General features: G+C 39.8%; 1 protein-coding gene across 6 annotated transcripts; it reads right to left on the bottom strand.

The window, feature by feature from the left end:
• Positions 1-835: 835 nt before the first annotated feature.
• WBP4 (WW domain binding protein 4) lies at positions 836-22,507 on the bottom strand. Of its 6 annotated transcripts, none has more exons than XM_042254632.2 (11): positions 21,511-21,992; positions 21,366-21,438; positions 21,105-21,210; positions 18,897-18,959; positions 18,684-18,807; positions 16,596-16,763; positions 15,326-15,372; positions 14,793-14,868; positions 12,791-12,996; positions 8,417-8,634; positions 836-1,205 (listed from the first exon to the last, which is right to left on the bottom strand). In XM_042254632.2, exons 1-11 carry the CDS (start codon positions 21,518-21,520, stop codon positions 995-997), a joined length of 1,302 nt encoding a protein of 433 aa, XP_042110566.1. In that variant the 5' UTR covers positions 21,521-21,992; the 3' UTR covers positions 836-994. The 6 variants fall into 6 exon arrangements, with proteins under 6 accessions (XP_042110566.1, XP_004012093.2, XP_042110565.1 ...); XM_042254631.2 differs by lacking the exon at positions 836-1,205 and adding an exon at positions 3,399-3,918; XM_004012044.5 differs by lacking the exons at positions 21,105-21,210; positions 21,511-21,992 and adding an exon at positions 22,350-22,507.
• Positions 22,508-22,514: the final 7 nt, after the last annotated feature.

Below are 22,514 nucleotides of genomic sequence, written 5' to 3'. Positions count from 1 at the left end.
AAAAAGACAAATATTTACTGCCAAATGTTAACTACTGTACAACTTATAAAAAATATAATCTTAAGAATTTGGAATAATAAAGGGAAGGTACCTATTTCAAATGGATTAAATAAGAAAGTTCCACTTTTCAAGAAATTTAACCAGGAAATGGGAAATTTCCAATCTGTCTGAAGAAACACCAAAACTTTTCACCGAAATCAGAGACCTTACTATTTTTGTTCACGACTTCATCTACGGAGTTTTAAATAAACCCTAAAAAATATTTTCCAGTACATATAAGGCCGGTGCACAGAGTGCACGACTGGGGAAAAGGATTCTGTTTGAATGAGAATCTGTGAAGAACCGTCACCCCCCCAGTTCCTAGCACAGTGCCTGGCTGAAGGTGAAAATGCTGGTGCAATGGCTATTGCTTTGCACTGAACCAGGCAGACACACTTATCTTCCTTTGGTCCGATTTTCATTCCCTATTAACCACTACCTGAGCTACAGTCCTGGTTCTTGGTCCTTGACCCTAAGTTGAAAAAAGTAAGCAAGATATGCATATACTTTCTACATGAGCCTTTCTGACAGGATCCTCAAAACTGAATCATCATGGACTACGAATCTTCTCTTTTGTGGTATAATTCTTATTTCTTGGATAATATCAGTGTGCAAAGGTAATTCATTTTCAGTGCAGTACAAGTATGTTCATAAGAGGAAGAATGGGATAAACGTTTTAAATAACAGATACATAGCATCTTATATTATGACATAATTACCAGTTTTTGGACACTGAAGATAATACACTGTATTACAAAGCAATGTGGTAGGCTTCCATTTTAGGAACAAAAATCAATTTCACATGAAAAAGATTTATTTTAAATTCACATAAAATACATTCAGAGTAAGTCTAAATTTTTATCACTTAAATAATGTAAAACAAACACAAAGGAGCTTTTAAAGATGTACAGTCTCCATTATGTCCGAAAAGCACACATTAAGCGCTTTCTTATAATTACTGATCATCACCTCGTTGCCTTAAATTTCTAGACTTTCCATTTTCAATTCTTCTCTTTTTGAAGACTGGGGCCACTCCATCTGCCACGACTCCAAGAGAAGTGACTGTTTTTTCTTTAAAAACCAGTTGGGGTTCCCCAGCAGCATCAGCCTCCGAAGTTGATACATATTCATTTTCAGTGCTTGGAAGCTCCAAATCTACCTCCTCACTGGAACAGAAAGAAAAAAATAAAACCATTATTTGACAATGTAAAACAAACTTTTACATAATATATGAGTCCACCAAAACCTCAAGGTCATCTTTCTAATGATAATACTGGAAATTAGAAGCTGGTCATTTTGGAGAAGGTGATTATTTTAAAATACTGATTTTATAATATTACTTAAGATACTGAGCATCCATATAGGTGGACATACAAGGAAAAATCCCTTCTATTCTTTTGTTCCTATTGGGTATATCATTGAAGGAAACACTTGTACTTACATATGAGAATACATATAAATGAGCAGCATCTATGAAAAGGGATTTTGCCATGGACTGAGAAGGATTCTGAAGGCTTTCACAGCACACGACGAAAACCATGGACTCTCAATGTCCTGGTGTAGCAGGACTACCTACTTGGCTGTTATAAATAATCAGATGACTAGTCCAGAGATCAGTACCCGATTAGTATGAGCCTATCATAGTCTCTACCCTTGACATAGTCAACTGGTCTGTGAAAGAGCATTAAGTCACACCACAGCCATTCGTTCCAGCCATGAGCTTTTTGAACATGGACCAGGAAGACCATTATATTTACATCTCTAGTGGCTAAGCATATAAAACTTGTTGGGGACCATACATTCTCCTACTCAGAGAAAGGAGTTCTGTAGTGATACGAGAATAAGGCCGGCAAAGAAAAGCAGGATGGGAGACGGAGAATCCTGCCAATGTCTCAGGCCTGGTTCCAGCTATCTGTGAGGCCCAGCCCAATTCCCACCTCTCCTGTGGCTTGTAGGGAGAACCTTTCTGGGAATTTTTGAACTAATAACCTTCTTCCTTTCTTTTTTTCTTGTGAGGATGTTAGTTCCCCAACCAGGGGTTGAACCCAGGCTCCCTGCAGTGGAATTTCAGAGTCTTTAACCACTGGACTGCCAGGAAGTTCCATTAACCTCTTCTTAAAATTTAAAGTAACTCAAAATTTTCACTTGAAACCAAAAGATTACCTGGTCAGCATGAAAGGAAGAGTGATGACAGGAAAGAAAAAGGAATAAAAAGGCAAAGGGATGATTTAAATGTTAGAAGTCTCAGATATCAAGAATTGAGAACTCCCCATCTAAGAACAGTGAGGATTAGTAAAGATCACACCCCTCCAATCTCAGAAGAACCCGTGTAATGTAGTCATTCATCTTGATCCTTGGAAACAGGAAAACCTTTCCCAGGGGCCAGGAGCAGTCTGAAAGGTAACGGCAGATCTAGAGTAGTAGTTATCCTTTTTCCTTTTGGACACACCACATAGCATGTGGGGTCCTTTGTTCCTTGACCAGGAACTGAACTGGCATCCCCAACATCGGAAGCACAGAGGCTTACCGCTGGACTGTTAGGCAAGTTCCTCGAGTAGTAGTTATTCTAACAGGAGCGTCCATACTGAATGTATACTGTAAACCAGACTATGCACCAGGTACCTGGAGTAAAAATACTCTGTTTGGGCTTTTCTAGTGTCTTTTTTAGTACTAGAACGCCTTAAATTTTCTTTTTTCCCCCCCTTTTGGAAACGACCTCTTTCTTCTTCTCTGAGTTTTGAGCTTAATTCAGCTCATGTCCAGTCAGAATTCACAGTGGTTAGCTCAGGAAAGGGAACTGGGTATCTAATGAAAGCTAAACAGGGCCACTTTGGGAACTGGTAAAGCAGCACTTCTTTATCGCTGGAATCTTTGTCAGTATGAGATAAGATGAAAGCTTTGCTACCAAGTGGGGAGATCCTGCCTGAGAAAGGCAGGCAAGTCATAGGAAAGCGGAGACAAAAGTCAGAGACCTTCACAGTGATTTCTCATTAACTATGGCTCTTGATAACTGCAGACACATGATTTTTATGTGTTTGCTTAGAATTTAAATTTAATATATGCTCTTCCATTCAATTATCTTAAAAGGACATGTGAACAAGTTTGTTTCCCTCTCACATACACTGTGCAGAGAGGTCCATGGTGACAGTATTGAGAGATCTTTTCATGGTCCATTCTATATACACATAGATAAACTCACAGCCTTAAAAAAGATCTCTGAGCACTGTAATAATTTTAAAAACTGAAATAGTTAGGAAGCTTGCTAGGACTGCAAAAAACAACATAAAAGAAAATATGTAAATACAAAGAATATAAGAACAAAGAAAATTTCAAATCTGTAATGCAGAGTTCAAAACTAGAAAAAGCAAAACTAAAAACTAATACAAACGTGAGGAAGAAGCTATCTCAATAGATCCTGATGTTATATAACATTTCCTCAAAATCTGATGAGGGGATGCAGGGAACAGGTGTGCTTTTACTGGAATAGGTCTTAAATCTGATTTGTTCTGAATACAGACGCCTTCCAAACTTTTCTTTACTGTATTAAACATATACAACAAATGCAACTTTTATTGGCTTTTCCTGCTTCGCTACTTTCCCTTAGATTGCCAACAACGGTGCTTTCCAAGAAGGTTAGCAGCCCCTGAAGTTGATGGGGTATTCATTCTTGGCTTTTCATTATTTTTACAGAGGCGGAGGCTGAGCCTTAGAGAGAAGTTAAATAACTTGGTCAACCAAACCATTATGGCGGTAATATTACCTGGATTAAAACCCAGGCCAGGGACTTCCCTGGCAGTCCAGTGGCTAAGACTCTGTGTTCCCAATGCAGAGGGCCCCGGCTCAATCCTCGGTTGGGGAACTGGACCCCAAGTGCTGCAACTAAGAATTCACATGCCTCGTTAATTTGCATGCCACAGCTAAAGATCTTGCAAGCCACAATGAAGACCTGGCACAGCCAAAGAAATAAATAAAAATAAACAAACAAAAAACCTAGGCCTGTTCTAAAACCTATATTCCTTCCCCTAGACCCCTCTGCTTCCAGGTGAAACCAAAATATTCCATTAGCTAAGCAGAGAAAGATTTGAGAAATGAAGGGTTTGATGGCTGGACAAATGAATCTCTATCCAAGAAAGTCTGTGACAGACTCACTTATTTCACAATCTTGGTGTTCTGTGTTGTATTTTGATAAAGTGATCAGATCATAGTATTACTTCCTAACTAGGATTATGAGAGAGAGAAAGAATGAGTCTGTTTCTGAAATCATGGTCCTACGAAATTCCTAAGTGGAAGCTAACAGAAGTGTCAGTGAAGTAGGGAATAAACCCTTGTGACATAATCAGAGGAAAAGATGTTTGAAAGAAAGGTAAGAGACTATAAATAAAATATATTACAGAGAATATACCTTCCTTTCAAATAACTTCAAAAATAATTACATAAGCACTTCCTCAAAACCACAGTCATTTCCAAATTAAAAATGCAAACATTGTAAAGGTTATAGTATCTGAACACAATGTAATAAAGGTGAAAAAACAAACCAACCTACATAAGAGTTTGAAAAATAAGTCCTTTTGGAAAACCACCAAGTCAAAAAAGTAAGCAAACACATGATATTAAACTATTACAAATACAATGAAATCAAGAAAGCATCTTTCAAAATTTATGTGATATACGGACAGAATTATACTAAGACACAATATAGCTTTAATCAGTTTCAGTAAGAACTAAGAACAGACCCCTTCCTCACCCCCTGTCAACAGTCTTAAGTGTTCACCTGAATAAAGAACACACACAAAGAAACTTAAGAGGAGTCAGAGGAAGAAAATTAGAGGTAGAAATGAAGCAGCAGAAAAATCCATTAATAAATGGATATGTAATTCAATAGACAATTAAAAATAAGAGCTGATTCAATAAGGAAAAACATTTAAAAAACCTAGTCTCCATCCCCACAAAATGATCAACTATTAGACAGCTATCCATGAAGAAAAACTGCTTGAGTCCATTTAGGAAACTTAAGCAACATAATGGGATGAAACACCATGAGAATAATTGCAAAAGAAGAGAAGAAAGACAACCTCCCTTTGTTTGCATCATCCCATTCCCCAGGCTGACAATGCTCAGAGAGAAGAGGAAACCTTCCAGCTGGAAAGAGCTCCCCTCACCAAGAAAAGACAAGAGGGGTAAGCCCAGTTGATGTAGTCTTTTGGGCCACGTCCTGCTTAGGTTTCACCCCACCCACAGTGGCGAAGCTGGGACCTACAGAGATGGATAGGAAAAGAGAAAAAAACCCCGGGACTACAGAGAGCAGACAAGGAGTGGCAGTGGCCTGTGCTATGGACAAACAAGCCGCTTCTGCTGCTGAGAGACCTCACAGCTGCTGCGGACGCCCCAGATTTCAGCAGGTACCTTGGTGCACAGCTATTCGTGTTCGCTGATGCCAGCTGCCTCCGTCCCTTCGCCCTCCTCACTGCAGTCAGCTCAGGGTGCTGTGCAAGATGGCACCCTGGACTGCCCTCCCACGGCTGACGCCACGGCTGCTGGCACGCTTGAGGCGAGCTTCTCCAGCGGTGTGCTTGCATGCTGCTGCCCTGCCACCCGTCACCAGCCTCCACTGCCCAGAGGGGAGCAATGCACACGGGAGATGATGCCAACAGTCCGGGTCTCTGCAGTTGCTGGCTTGTGGGCCTGAATCAGGTCCTGTCTTCTGTCACTGGCCTGCACAGCCCTGCTCCTCAGGAACCAATCCCTGTGGCAGCACACTGGCATTCCCCTAGCCTGACCCCGGACACCATCCTCCACCACAGTGCGTATACTCAGGGGGAGACTGTGCAGCCATGAGGAAGCACCCCAATAGCCAGGGTCCCTGAAGCTGCCGGTGAACCTGTAGCTGACCCTGGCCCTTGCTGCCTGCCTGCCCACTACACCCACAAGCATCTCAGGTGGCCCTGCAGCTGAGTCTCTGAACCCGGCCAGAGCCAGACACCGCCACTACCTGTCCTGGCCTCTGGCTGCTGAACCTGGAAGTGCTCCTGAAGACCCCAACAGCCCCTGGGGAAGCCTGGTAGTGTCTGCTGAGGACCACACAGCCGTGGGATCCTAGTGCCCGGAGCTAAAGTGGTGACACACCCCCTGGATCCAGGGCTGCCACGTGCCCCTGTGAACCACTAGACAAATCCCATGGACAGAGGAGCCTGGCGGACTGCAGTCCATGGGGCCCCAGAGTCAGACATGACTGAGTGACTGAGCTCACAGACACCTATTATGTGCCCGTCACTGTTTTTAGTCCTGGGGTTGCAAACATGAGGCTTACAGACAAAAGCTGGATAGAAAATCCTACAAAACGCCATGAGTAAAAACAGTAAAAGGGAACAATAGTTTTTTGATGAAAATATGAAATACTGAAAACAATATTGTTGCCATAATTTATTCATAATATTTATATAGATTCTATACTTGTTGAACGCCTGCAAATGACTAACTTGGAAAAAACAGGAAGAGACTACTTAATAAAATTTGGAAAAAAAATACAGGGATAAACTATGAAATATCAATATGCATCATATAAAAGGATATATTAAATCACAGTAATTAAATCTTTATGGTACTGTCACAAAGACAGATGGATTAACGGAACAATAGGTAGAGGCAAATTGGTAAATTTAAGAGTTAAACACAGATTAAAAAAAGGCCACTTAAAAATGGGGAAGAATGAAAAAAAAAAAAAGGCGGGGCGGGGAAGAATGGTACTGGCAGAATTGGTTTGCCAGGGAAGGTAAAAAATTATTTTAGAATCTTATCTCATACAATGTATCAAAATTATTAAAGATGGATTAAATAATTACACAAAAAAGAAGTAAGGCCATACAAATCAGGAGGAAATATAATTATAAACTTGACTTTTAGATGAAAATGGGTAATAGCAATAAAACCGATCACAAAGGAAAAGAAAAGAAATCAGACTAAACATTACAAAATCCGACACATCTAAAACCACCATAAGCACAGCTAAAAGTCAAACTACAAGTTCTTCTGCTAATAAATGGTTAGCTTCTGCACTACACAGGAATCTTATGCAAGTCAGGAAAGACTAATACCTTAACAGAAAAATTTGCAAAGCATATGAACAAATAATTCACAGAAGAGTAAATACAAAACACTAATAAATACAGGCATATGAAAAAAAGTTTCAACCTCACCAGTAAATCTACTTAGGAAGTCAGACACAATCCATCACCTGTTAAACTGGTTGACGTTAAGAAGAATGGCTTCTCAGTAAACTTATCACAGGGAAAACAAAATACTCAAATTTTAAGAAATCTCAACTTTAAAGTATAGGTGATGTTGGTATAAGAAGACCATTCTCCTATTGTAAATCACTTACGAGCCCAAGTAAGTAATGCAGTCTATTATTTCTGCAACTTCAATATACACAGTCAATATACTTTGGTCCCTGGCACTATGCAGCATTAAATACATATTTCCTAATGTTTCATTAAATAACATAAATAAAACCTGAATATTTGCTAAAGACACTTTAATAGTTCAGGTATATCCTGTATGCTACCACTAAGGAATCACTTCTCATTAGCACCGTATATAAAGCTGCCTGAAACTTGCACTCCTCCACCTTGTGAAAATATGACTTTTCCATCACAGTACAGTCTAACAGTGAATAATTTCACTATAAAAGATTCCACAGCACTAGTGTTTTGGAGAAAAACTGTTTAATTCATACAGATACTTTTTTCCCACTCAGATACTTTTTAAGCATTTAAGAAACACCAGTGTGTGAAAGTGTGGGTGACGTTTTCCTTTCATTGTGTAAATGATCCAAAGACAATACGTGATATGAACACATAAGCTAATCATGTAAACCAGGTAACATTTCTACCATGACCTTGTTTAGTTGATAAAACTGCTCTGCTTTATAAATAAAAACTTAAAACCTTGGGTGAAGTGTCATAAGCCATTTTCAATACATTAACAAAACAAGGGCTGTTTTCTTGCCTTTAGATAGATTCCATGAGGCATGTACTAGATATGCAGACATTTGCTTCTCTGATAGAATAACCCTGGTGAGTGTGAAAACACTCCTATGTATATGGCATGTTGGTGTGGTCAACAGAAACGTCTTGTCTTGGTAAGAATGAAAGCAATGCTTAGTTTTACTTTAAAAAATAAACATTAGTTTACATTTTAAAATATTTAATTAGAGAAAATAAAACCACTCTAGAAATAAAAGAAATGAGCTACACTTTTTAATGAGCACCATATTCCTGAAATTAAGTACTACAATTTACGGAAGTACTGAGACATAAAATACTTACAATAATATGGGACAGGATTAACTTATATGTTGGATTAAGTTTCAGGTACTTACTGGGACTCAACTTCTGGTTTAATTTCCTGCCATTCTCCATATGGGTTTGGCTTTTTATGAGCTTTGGGTTTTTCTTCATTTGAACCTGATAAATTCTTCCCTTGGGTATTTTTTTCTTTGGGTTTTTCTTCACTTGGACCTGATGAATTCTTCCCTTGGGTATTTTTTTCTTTCTGTGTTTCTGGTTCAGTTCTTTTATTACTATTTTTATTTTTTTCCTGGAATGTCAAAGTCAAGAAATATTAGTAACAAACCTCAAAGAAAACTGCCAGGGTCAAAAATTTCTTTAATATAGTCTTGCTGCTGCTGCTGCTGCTGCTGAGTTGCTTCAGTTGTGTCCAACTCTGTGCGACCCCATAGACGGCAGCCCACCAGGCTCTCCCGTCCCTGGGATTCTCCAGGCAAGAACACTGGAGTGGGTTGCCATTTCCGTCTCCAATGCATGAAAGTGAAAAGTCAAAGTGAAGTCGCTCAGTCGTGTCCGACTCTTAGCGACCCCACAGTCTTGTTACTGATCTATAAATAATAATACATTAACACAATAGTTCAAATTTGCACATAACACAACAAATGTACATGAAAGGACTTCTTTAATGCTTGATTAGGTTTTTCATTATGTCTAAAATGCTAACATACCACGGCCAAGGCTGTTAAAATACACCATGACCCCTCTACCTGTTTCACACTTAAGAGATGAGCACAGGCCCTATTTATCCTCTCTTCTCCACTTTACAGCTTTCTCTCCTTCCTCACATGTCCAACAGTGACCTTCCTTTATACTGCGCCCCTTCTGAATTTACTGCCATGTCACTGGGCCCTTCTATACCCATTACCTATGAGAAGAACTTCTGGTGGCTCAGATGGTAAAGGATCTGCTGGCAATGCAGGAGACTCAGGTTTGATCCCTGGGTTGGGAAGGTTCCCCTGGAGAAGGGAATGGCTACTCACTCCAGCATTCGTGCCTGGAGAATTCCATGGTCAGAAGAGGCTGGTTGGCTACAGTCCGTGGGGTTGCAAAAAGTCGGGCACGACTGAACAACTAACATTCAGCCAATCAGAGTTAACTGAAATCCATCTGCACGTTGAGGACACTGCCAGAAATTTACTGGCCTATACAACTGGTAATGACATGAAATTAGGAAAAGACACATCCCTGAAGGAGAAGCAGCTTCTGCAGAGCCCCTGGGGAGAGCTGGTGCTTTTATGGCACCTCTTCAACTGGGATAACAAAGCCCTGTGGCTTGGTTTAGCCTCTCTGCAAACTGTACTACCACGGGTGGCAGTCCTGGGACTGTTCTGTTTGCAATTCTTTGAATGGATGCTAATGCATTCTCTTATGCTGCTGCTATCACAGAACCAGGACACAGCATCAGCTTTCTCTAGCAATCATGAGTGCTTCCAGACCATGTCATTTTTAAAATGAAACATTTTTACTGAGAACGTTTTACTAAACGCCTCCTCTGAGACCTGTACCACCTTCTATGCGTTGTCCTCCATCCTTGGTGATCTAACGACCTCTGGCCACTGCTCCATGGACATGGCGACAGTGGCAACTCAGGCACCGTGTGCTCTCTACTCAAGCTCTCGTGGTCATCCTTGAGCTTAAAAATTCCCGACCCAGTTTTGTGATGCACAAAACCATTGACTTTGGCCTTCACTATATTTTAGTAACCTAGTAAGGTTTTTCCTCACATGTAGCACCTGCGGCATAGGTAGTATTCAAGTATTAAATCCTCACGTTTATGTTCCTGTTAATTTGAATTAGGTCATCACTCAGAAATGCCCCACTTGTGAAATCTTTTTTTCTTTTTTGCTGAATAACATTTCCTTCAAAAATATGCTTTATTCATGATTTTCCTACATTTGATTTTAAAATTCAACAATAATTTGTGAAATCTTCCAAGTCCCATGCAATGTCACTCCGTTGGCTTTCTGGCTCCCTTACTTCTACGCTACTTCCTGTTCAACCTTGCTGCTATCTCTGTTACCTTAATTTCCTGTGCTCTGAGTCTGCTGGTCTCATCTAGACTTCATATTCTTCATTACCAGGCCGCAGCCCACAGAGAATCACTTCACAGACATTCCTTTGCTAGCTCCCTTAAATATCTTTGTCCCTATGCCTGTCTATTGTAAAAGATCTAAAAATCTCCAACCCAGGTCTATCCAACCATTGGTCTGTCAAGTGTTACCAAAAAAGAATCACACAACATACAAACTGATGAGCCTTCAGAATTTATGGTATCCAATTTCAGCAGAGACTAACACTGCTAAGTAACATGCCTCCAGTTATTTCTTCTCCTGGTCCCTTTAGTGATTATTCAAAATTTCAGCTCCACAGGGCTGAATTAATCACTGTATATTCACATCATGGAATACTATTCACCCCTTATTTCAGTGGATGAAGACTTAATGATATTCTCTGTGACAGATTAAATTGCAAAGTGATAATAAAACCTTATTACAGTATGACTCCATATTTTGCTTAAAGCAATGATCAAATCTGAATATAGAAATATCATAGACCAGTAACACCAAGGTGTTTACTGATTTCTCTGGCAAGTGGCCGGATACTTTGAAATATTTTGTTTGCCTGGGGTTAATAATATCTGTCCCAAATTGGATGCTGGGTTACCTAAATTGAACTATAAACACTGAGATAGATGTTACACAAAAAGCGTTGCTGCTGCTCTTCTACAAACTGGATACATTCTTCACCCTAAGTTCCACCAAGATTTATGGGGTGGGTAGAGAAGTTGCGGGCAAAGACAAGACCCTAGGGAAGGCCACAAGTGCCCTCTCTCCAGCATCCTGGATATTCATTCACCTCTCAGGCCAGTACTCAACCGTGGATCAATGATACGTATCTTGTCCACTTTGGCATCCAGGCTCCTGATTGTTCCCAGAAAGGTCCCAAAAGCAGGAGGACGAGCAATACTACTGTGAGCGAGCGTGCTCAGTGGTGTCTGAGACCCCATGGACTGCAGCCCGCCAGGCTCCTCTGTCCATGGGATTTCCCAGGCAAGAGTACTGGAGTGGGTAGCCATGCCCTGCTCCAAGGGATCTTCCCAACCCAAGGATCAAACCCAAGTCTCTTGCATCTCCTGCAAGAGACTGCATTGGCAGGTGGGTTCTTTACGTGCTGTGCTATCGGGGAAGTCCAGCAATACTATTAACACTATTAAAATGTCGGTTTTACTTTCCCACCACGGCTGGACACTCAGTAGCACCGCCTGTCAATCCTCTTTCTTGGTCATTTCCTCTCCCACCCTGGCTCAGGGATTATTTGAGTCTGTTAATGTTGTCAAGCTCCCCAAAGTTCCTCTAAGCAAACAATCTTGATTTCTTTACAGACGAGTAAGCTGAGGCTAAAAGGCATGACTTCTTTGCTGACAGCAACTGATCTACAGTCAAACCTTATAGAAAATGAAAGCCCTACCTTCCTACAGAGAATGAGTAACCTATTCACTTACCCTTGTTGGTGTTCTTTTGGAGTTCCTCTTAAGGAAAACATCACCACTACAGCTCTCTCACAATTAAAAGTGAGTGTGTAGCCACCATCCTATCATTTAGTTTCTGCTTTTCATTTCATATCCCAACCACATACACACTGTGCACCACTTTTCATCCTCTTGTAATCTGAGTTTCACCTCCTGAAACTCTGGTCTAACCACTAAAAGGATATCAAGGACTCCCTGTCAGCAAAATTCAAAGGACATTTTCTTCTTTTCTAGACCAAGTCAGTCCTTGATGCTCTCTACTCCAGGGCTTCCCCAGGGGCTCAGCGCTAAGGAATCCGCCTGCAACGCAGGAGCCGCAGGTCCAATCCCTGGGTTACCTAAACTGAACCACTCTAGTTTTCTTCCCTGGAGAATCCCATGGACAGAGGAGCCTGGCGGGCTACAGTCCATAGGGTCACAAAGAGTCGGAGACGACTAAAGCGACTTGGCATGCACGCTTCTGGGATATTGGATTCTTCTGCTTCTCTGCATACCTTTCTAATCATTCTTTCCTCACTCTGCTTTGTGGGCTTCTCTCTCCCTTACACTTATATATTTAATGTTTCCCAAAGTAATTTTTCTAGGTTACTTCACCTGTTCTAAGACTTAAATTACTACTAGTATTTTGATGATACTCAAGTTAACATTTCTAGACTTAGACATTCATCCGTGCATGTTCAGACAGCTCTCTGGATGTTACAGAGGCGTCTCAAACTAAGGAGGTCTAAAAATCAATTTACTATCTTGCCACTATCATTTATCCAGGTGCCAAAAGTCATGCATATCTTGGTTTTATTTCCACCTTCTACCAGAAAGCTGAAGAGTCTATAAGTCTTTTTATAAACTAACAAACTGTTGTAAAGAACCAAGAACCTACCTTAAACTTTATTATTAGCTTCTGTGTTTCTGTTGGGATCTCTTCTTTTTTTTTCTCCTTTTCTGCTTCTTGTTCGCCATCAGACTCACCATGTGAATCTGATGATTTGGACTCTTCTAGGGTGCCAAGTGACTTTTCATTGACTTTACTAGAAGGCAGATCACCGGAGTGTGGAATGAAATCACCAGGTTTTTCCCATCTGGATTCTATTCAACACATTTTAACAGTCATCTTATTTAGTTACCAACTCTATTTAAAAGTAATTTCCAATATAATGTTTCCTATCACTTACAAGATATTATTAAGTGACAACACTGCATCTGTTTCACACTATCACTTGATCAAGAAGATAATAAGCATTCTCAAAGATCTTGCTATTAGCTTTCAGAAATTAAATTCAAGCAATCTGGGTTCACTAGATGTATCAACTACAGCCCCAATGGAAAGAGACCCAAAAACTGGGTAATAGATTCTGAGGACTCAAAATTTAACCACCACCAATTTCAGGAAATGTGGTAATGGACACACAGGAGATTTTCTGACATTTATTTATCAGAAATTTTCCCTGGGATCTTTACAAAGTGAAATAATATGGCAAGGATCTGAATAAATAAAATTCGTCATTTTATCGTAAGAAAAGAAAAAACCCTCAGTTGAACTATACTGCCACCCAGTGGTTTCTTGGGCTTTTAGTAAAATGACAGCAGCTCTAATTATCTTGCAGTTATTCTCTATTTTCAGTTTAATAAAAGTGATGCTAAAATTTATTGAATGTTCAACTGGGAAAGTTTTCAGAGTAAAAGGGCCTATATTAATAACCACATTGGTCCAGTCCCTTATTATCTGCAGGGAACTTTCTAACAATAATGAAAAACACTACTTTTCCTTGCCTCTATTTCACACAAGTAACAAAAGAGCTTTCATGAAAAATTTGTTAAGCATCTAATATGCACTAGGCGCTGTCTGGGGAACCTTACAGACACATGACTATCATGACCTCACAGGGTATACCATCGACTCTACTTAAAAGCAACTGTAGGTTCAGTGACTTGCCCACAATCACAGAGCTGGTAAGGGAAGAAGGTGTGTGCTGAGCTCACTCAGATCTAACCCCTGAGTTATAAGTTATATCGTCTATACAGATTTAGTTTATCAGGTTTACTGAGATAGAACCACTGTCACCACTGGGCAGACTGGGTATCTACTTGGAGATGAAAAGGGCCTTTTCCTCCTCAAAGACTTAACGCTATGTAGCAATCTTTGGGTAGCAGGAATCAAAAAACAACAACAAAAACCATCTCAGGGTTACACCAATACTATAGCTATTTTGGTAAATTTAACTGCAGAAGAAATCAACTATAATTACTGCGAAGACTAGTTTTATGAAATTAAATTAGATAAAATCTTAATTTGAAAAACTTAGATAATAATTAGGTAATAATAATCACACATTTCCTAAATATTTATGTAACTGAAAATTATTAAAGTAAAAGTGAAAATTAGACAGACTTCACCGCTGCTAAAGTAGCTTCAGTTTTGTTTTTGGAAAAAGGAGAGGGCAAGTTGAATGAGGTGATCTTCCAAAGTAATGACTGTATTTCTAAAATAATCATGATAAAACCAATCATAGTGGAAAAAGTAAAAATGAGTTTCGAAGTAAAATTTGTGAATGCAGTGTTACTTGAGAATAACAATGTACAGCTCAGTATATTATAGAAACCTCTTTGCTTTTCCACTGTATTAATGCTTTTAAATTATAAAAAATAATACATTGGAGAAGGAAATGGCAACCCACTCCAGTGTTCTTGCCCAGAGAACCCTGTGGGCAGAGGAGCCTGGTGGGCTGCTGTCCATAGGGTCGCACGGAGTTGGACACCACTGAAGTGACTTAGCAGCAGCAGCACACTAAAATTCTCAAGTTCAGACAATTCACCAGCAGGCTAATGAGCAGTATTAGGCACAATTTTAGACAGTTTAAAAGATCATCCAAAGTATTACTTACCCCCCGTTTCTGTATTATAATAATAGGTATAGCCATCTTCACTTAGCCCTTCTATCCACACAGTCTTCCCTGTTGCCTAATGGGAGGGAAAAAACCCAACATAAATTGAAGATGTGGTTATATATTAGATAACTAAGACAGTCAGCCAACCTTTCCTTTCCTATGGAAACCTGGGAATTGGTACTGATCATGGCCAGGAAGCTGGTTTGTGTTAGTCATGAGCCACCTTTCATGAATGGAATATCTCACTTCTGAACACCTGGACAGTTCTTTGCAGACTGACTGGGATATGTAAATGGCAACTGACTGCAAATCAACTAATAACATTCACCCTGCATAGACTTAGGGTAGACAACACTTTCCCACTTCCATCCACCCTTTTTACAAAAGGATTATAGAAAGAAAGGAGCAAAGTGCCTGGGGGGACTGGGAGGCTTATCTGTAAGTAAATCCGATGAACTAAACCCAACAAAAATCCCAAAGGACAATCACTTTAAAGACTAAAGAAAATACTATTAATGTGCTTCAGTTACCTTTTTTAAGTTTCCTTGAAATCCTTCAGGTTTCTCCCACTGAGATGCTTAAAGCAAAATATACTGTATTTGTGAAATCTTTCCAAAATAATTTGGCAAATATTTATAATATATGCAACATGAATACTATGTGTCTGTAGTTTAAAACATAATTCAAAAATAAAAGAAGCAACAAACACCCAAGTAGTATTGTGTAGCGTACATGTGAATGCTATGTAACCACGAAGGGAGGACAGAATGAAGGATAAGAAGTTACTGGTGCGTCCACAAGAAGTATTAGAGCCAGGTAGGGCGTCTCGTAAAGACTTCTTAGAATTCAGGTTTGATAAATTTTGAAGGCATGAGAAGGCCTTCTGACATCTTGGGGCAGGGGAGAGTGAAAGATGGAATGAATGACTCAAGACAGAAATGAAATACGCAGGAATTAAAAACAAGCATTGCTAAGAGAAACAGTATATGAAGTAGGATGGTGAACAAAGGCAGCAGGGAATAGGCTGCACAAAGGGGAAAATGTAATTAATAAGTAATTACTATGTAAATTTAAGACAATATTTAAGTGAAGTCGCTCAGTCCTGTCCGACTCTTTGCGACCCCGTGGACTGTAACCTACTAGGCTTCTCCGTCCATGGGTTTCTCCAGGCAAGAATACTGGAGTGGATTGCCATTTCCTTCTCCAAAGACAGTATTTAGCATATAATTATTTATGGTTCACTGCTGAACTACAACATGCACTTCACTGACAGCTCAGTGCAAACTCTCAAGAGATTATTACCGTTTCTGCTAGTCAAAAATTGACTGTGACTAGAGATCTTAATAATTCCCGCAATATTGGTAGCCCAAGGCTTTTTTCCTCATTAACTCTCTAGTCTCATTTCCTACCTTCCCAACCATTCCTAACTTTTCTTCTACCCATTCCCTGAATATATGTACCCACCCTTTCTATTTCTTGTTCTCTACTTTCTCCATGTGATTCATACACCCCTAAAAGTTAAAATATTTACAAAGTTTTAGCGAGAAAATATAAAGCTACATAATTTATTTATATTTATAGTGTATAAGGAACCCACTATTGAGTCTTTAGTGATGACCTTGAATCACCATGAAAAGGGTACATTTTTAAAGGGCACATAGTTGTTTTTTTTTAACCATTGTGGCAAAAATGCAAAGTTTAGTCTCTCACTGTTAAAGTGCTCTGATAATGACTGAAGTTCTAACACAAAATAAACTGTCAGTTATCATTTTCTACTGTCGTAACGCCTAAATGACGCACCTCCTGTGATAAGATCATAATAGTAATGGTGACCCTCCGAGGTAATGCCTTCTACCCATCTGCCCTTTGAAGGGTCTTTTTTCTTTTTCTTCTTTTCTTTCTGCTGATTTGATGCAGAGGTGGGTGAGACCGTGCTGGTTACTGGTGACACGCTTGGCTCTGAGATCTCTAGAGAAAGATGAAGGAAGGGTGAAGTAGCTGATGTCAAGTTTTCCTTTCTGGTTTAATAATTTTATTTCAATCAAAAGCTTGACAAGGTTCCTTTAGGAACCTGATACATTACTACAAAGCCTATTTGGAAAATGAAACATGCAAGAATAGAAGACTATCCAGGAGAACATCCCAAAATATATATATAAGACAGACAAAACAATAAATCTTTATAACAAATACGACAGAGAGTTAATGTTCCTAACAAAGATCCCTTACAAATCTAACTTTCTAACTCAAAAATGAGCAAAAAGTCAAAGGTAACTCAGAGAATTAACATTATCTTCACTAATAATCAAGGAAATGCAAATACATACAATTGTTTTTGCATTAGATCAACAATGAAACCAAACCCACTGTTAGTCAGTCTTATCCATCAGGTATTTACACGGGTGTAAAAAATAGGTAGTTTTTACGGCTTTGCTTTTTTCCAAAGGAATAGTTATTTCCAACATCAGTTAATAAAATAATTTTATTTCTAGAAAAAGTATAAATCAGCCCAACATTTGTGACGACAGCTTGATTTCATCAATTTATAAAACATTTGCACTGCAAATCTGCAATTTCACTTCTTGAAATTAAGCCTACAGATATAAATTGTGACAACATGCTTGCATAAGGGCGCTCACTGAAATAGTCTTTCTAACTGCGAAAAACTTTAAGAATCCTAAATGTTAATCAGGAAGAGACTAATTACATAAACTACGGCATTTTAATACACACATATATATACACATACACACACATACAATTCAGCCACCAGAAAGGACTCTGCCATTTGCAACAACACGGACGAACCCTGAACACATTATGCTACGTGAAAGAAGACAGAAACAGAAAGACAAATGCCGTTATCACTTATATGTGGGACCTAGAAAAGTCAAACTTGTAAAAAACAGCAAACAGGGGTAGTTACCAGGGGATGGGGGGTAGAGGGATAAGACTGACGCTGTTTCAGAGTACAGATTTGCAGTAAGTAGTAAATAACCCAGAAATCTACTGCACAGTTTGAATATAGACAATAATATCATAGATATGTAATATGATAAATACTGCTATAATGCAATCACATTACAATAAATCTGTCATGCTGCTGCTGCTGCTAAGTCGCTTCAGTCATGTCCAACTCTGTGCGACCCCACAGACGGCAGCCCACCAGGCTCCGCCGTCCTTGGGATTCGTCAGGCAAGAACACTGGAGTGGGGTGCCACTGCCTTCTCCAATGCATGAAAGAGAAAAGTGAAAGTGAAGTCTCTCAGTCCTGTCTGACTCTCTGCGACCCCAAGAGTACTGGAGTAGGGTGCCATTGCCTTCTCCAATCTATCACGCTACCATACTGTGAACCTTAAATTTACATAATGTGTCTAACAGTCAATAAAAAAATTAAAAAGTAAAAAAAAAAAAAAACAACAAAAAACAAAACGACTTTCTAGTAGTAAAGTCAATTATCTGTCCACAAAAGTTTAATTCACTATAGTTCAACTACATAAATAAAAATGATTCATAGTTTTGATGGTACGGATAAAGTGAACTGGGGTTATAAGGCAAGGCCTATTTTTTAAATGAATAGATCCATTTAGCCAAAAAATTAGGATCCATGAAAACTCAAGTGTCTCTGAAATGAACTACTGGCCTAAGAGCAAGGGCTAGGTAACCCCTAGGGTAATACAGCTGTCGTGAACGGAGGTATTGAAAGATGAAGCTTCAAAAGCAAAATGAAAAGTGCATGAGCAGAAGTCCCACAGTCTAAATAGGGATGTGATACACAGGCAAAGCACTAAGAGTATACCGAGTGTATAACTTCTCTATGGAAACAGTAAGAGCTCACTTAGCACGACCTGTGATGTTACTTTTAAAACATGCTGGCTGCTTTTTTACCTGACTCTAAGCCAAGCCTTTTCAAATCCTCCTGGTATGCTTTCAGGGCAGCTGCCTCCATTGCAGCAAACTCCTTTGAGGCCTTTTCTTCTTCCTTTGCCTTATCCAGGCTTTTCTGTTTAATCTGTGTAAGACACATATAAAAGTGAATGCTAGATAGAGGGCTGATATTTACAGAGAAAAACCGGCAAAGAAAGAAACAAACTAGATTACCTCACTGATCCTCTTCGCCACATTTTCTTTATGATTCTTTCCTCTTTCATGAAATTCAATGCTCTTGAAGGTTAAAAAAAAAAAGAGAATACAAAGGAAAACTACACATCATAATGTTCATAGCAAAGTAACAGTAAATAGGGAAATGGAACATAACAAAATTGAAGTACAGCTGGCAGAAAAGATAAAATTAATGTTCATGCAAATTGGCCCTTTTAATCAAATGATGCTAAGGAACTAAACCACATTATTTATTATTATGCCCTCTGACAAGGTTTCCTTTGGTGCTTAAAATAAACTATGACGACCATATTAATAGAGAAGTATACAAGGTACCCTCGATGACTAATCTACTGAATACGACTGTAATGAGGGCTAGAGCAAGACACGAAGCCCAAAGAGGAGTGGAAAAAAAAACAAACTTCACACTTCAAGAAACACCTCTTGGGGCTTCCCTGGTGGCTCAGTGGTGAAAAGCCTGCCTGCCAAAGCAGGAGATGCGGGTTTGGGAAGATCCGACACGCTGAGGAGCAACTAAGTCAGTGCACCACCACTACTGAGCCTGTGCTCCGTAACAAGAGAAGACACTGCAATGAGAAGTCCACGCGTGACGACGAGAGAAAGTCGGAGTGTAGCAACAAAGACCCAGCAAAGCCAAAAAGAAATAAACTAAATTAAAAAAACAAAGAAAAACACCCGTCAACATAAAATGTCACAACCGATGAGTCTAGAATTTGTACCGCTCTATTTGCCACATTATGCTAAAAAAAAAAAGAATAAACAATGATTCTCAACTTCTCCAAATTGAGAGAAAAGCAGGCATTAAAAAATGCCTTCCAAATTGTAAACAAATACTATCATACAATGTGGTAATGGTATAAAACGTAAAACTCCTATGCGGGGCAAGCTAAAATTAGGACGCTGTAATAGAGAACAAAGGAGCTCCTTATACACTGATGATAAAAGAGCATCAAGATACGCTATCCAATTAAAAAAATAAAACAACTGTGGTGCACGACAGTGTAAACAGCATGCTACCTTCTATGCACACTGGAATCTACAGAAACATTTAGATACAAATATGGAAGCACAGACAAGAGTATGAAAACAGGGGTAACCTATGAGGAATGATGGTAACTGGATGGATGGGGACTGAGCTGAGGAGTGAATATTATTACCTATTTAACAGCAAGAATGCGCTCTAAATTTCAAATGTGTTGTATGAAATAAGAAATTTCTGGTTAACTTTGCAAAGTTCTGTCAATCAATTCTTACCTAATGCACTTGCTGAGTTACTCTAAAGTACTGCTGTGAATTCCTCTTTAAAGTGTGACTTCGTAAAGCAAATATTCATCCTCTATTTTTCATATCTTGGTTTCCTAAAGTTGATTTTACTATACACAGAATATTAAAGGCCCAATCAAAAATAAATTGTTTCTAGTTAAAGGTTAAATCAATGTGTATTAGCCATTCAAGGAAATGAAGAAAGACAATCCTAGAAAGAATTATTTTCTTTAGATAACTCAAAAGCTTAACTGAATTGCTTGCATACTTCCAAGGAAGAGAGGCTATCGGTGATTTGCATAGTTTTAAAAACTTGTGACTTTTTTTTTTTGGTAAGGATGGGCAAAATCAAACAAGATAGTCAAGAACTTTACCAACTATTCAGGAAGAAATAAAAAAAGACAAAACTGAAAAATATACTCAAACTCTTTTCAGATAATAATAAATAAATGTCTACCAAAGAAACATAACATTGTTACAGATGGTGTTACTATTATTTTACCCATCCACCTCTACCAAGTAATACGGATATAAATATACATCTAAAAAATACCCTATCATTTATCTACTACATACATAGTACACAGACATGCATGAGATGGGGTGAAAAAAATCAATGGTGTCTTTCCTTTTACGTCTTAAAAGGTGAGTTTGGACTAAAAGATATACTAACAATGTGCTTAAAGTTTGTTGTTTTCATATTCCATGACAAAGATAATGATGTCTTTCAAATTTAAGCATTTAGAAATATAAAGCTCTACATTAAATATTTAACTACCTATAGAGCAGAAATATACAAGAAAAACTACAATAACGTTTCTTTTTACAGTTAAGGACTTTCTGCTTTTACTTTTCTTTGTATACAACAATATTACAAACAGCACCGTCATATCCTAGGTGTTTCATAAACATGAATGTGATTACCCACTCAATGTCCAGTTCCTGAATGTGACTGAAGGGCCAGAGAGAAATAATTTGGCTTAGTAGATAATCAAATTTGGGCTGATGATAAAGAAGGCTCACAACTTTCCTACAAGGAATGAAAACACAGAAATTGTTCGATGTTTTGAAAAATCAAGAGCAACGCATATGAAAGTACTTTGTAAGCTCTCAGTTGAGATCAACAAAGAACATCTCGCATGAACACAGTTATCAGGAGACTCTCTAACAGAGGAATCATCATACAGGCCTATTGTCCGCGATCCAACACTTGCAGTAATCACAGAATTTCTTTGGTTGTGACTTCCAGTAGTCTGCCCTGGAAAAGAAAAAACAAGTTTATTTAGAACCTAAAAAGGTAATTTTTGCGTGATTTACATCTTCAACTTACAATCCGACATGCAGGCTTCACAATCTTGTTACACACAGCATCCTGCTTTATCATTTAGCCGATTGAAAGCAGTCAACTGAAATTGCTGCCACTAGAGTAAAAAAGTCTGCACCGTATTTAAAACTCCCTTCAACAAAATAGCTTTTAAAAATGTATCATTTGTGATTGTCATCAGTGTTAAGAAATAAGGAACATGTTGGAGAAGATCATCCATTCCTTTCTGGCATTTTCGGAGGTGAGGAGACTTGAAGAAACTCAAAAAGTTCACGTTAAATCGTTATTTCCACTCAAAGAACTAAACATAAGACGCTTCTGGTGGGAGACTGTGGCTCCTCCGAGACTATCAGTTAATAGTTTGTTCTTGAGCCTCAAGGCAAGAGAGTTGGAAAAGCCAATGGATCTCTCAGCTGGCAAGACCAAAAATTAAAGTCATAAGCTAACCAGGGCTGGCCGCTTCTAGCAGGCGGAGGCGGCAGCGGTGGCCGCAGTCCAACCCTCCGGTTTCACAACACCCCACGGTTCAAGCGCCGCCAGAACGAGGATGCTCGCGGGCCCCGACGGTGGAGGCGGCGGCAGCCCTCTGTCGCTCCACGGCGGCCGTCCTACCTGCAGGGGCCGCCAGGCTCCCTGCCAGAGCCCGCGCGTCCCCACCCCGGGACGGGAGAACCGGCCGCGCCGGTCCGCAGCCGGCCCCGAGCGAGTTAAGGGCGCTTCCGTCACGCCCCTGGCCGAGGGCGCGCGGGGGGAGAGGGGCGGTGGCGGAGGGAGAGACCCGGCGGGAGAAGGGCCGCCCGGAGAAACAAGACCTCGTTGTTTGAGAGCCTGAGAAACCCACTCACATGACTGGACCAGGCGCTCCGCGGGCCGCCCCCGGCCCCGGGCGAGGCTCGCGTTCTCCGCGCGGGGAGAACCAGGCCCCAGCTCACCACGAGGCCCTCCGCAGCCTCGGAGCGCGGACGCCTCCCGCCGTCCCCGGGGCCCGCGTTCCGCCGCTCCCGACTACG

The sequence above is a fragment of the Ovis aries genome, chromosome 10, assembly GCF_016772045.2.
Source record: "Ovis aries strain OAR_USU_Benz2616 breed Rambouillet chromosome 10, ARS-UI_Ramb_v3.0, whole genome shotgun sequence".
NCBI classification, from domain to species: domain Eukaryota; kingdom Metazoa; phylum Chordata; class Mammalia; order Artiodactyla; family Bovidae; genus Ovis; species Ovis aries.
This window is presented reverse-complemented; position numbering and strand designations above follow the sequence as displayed.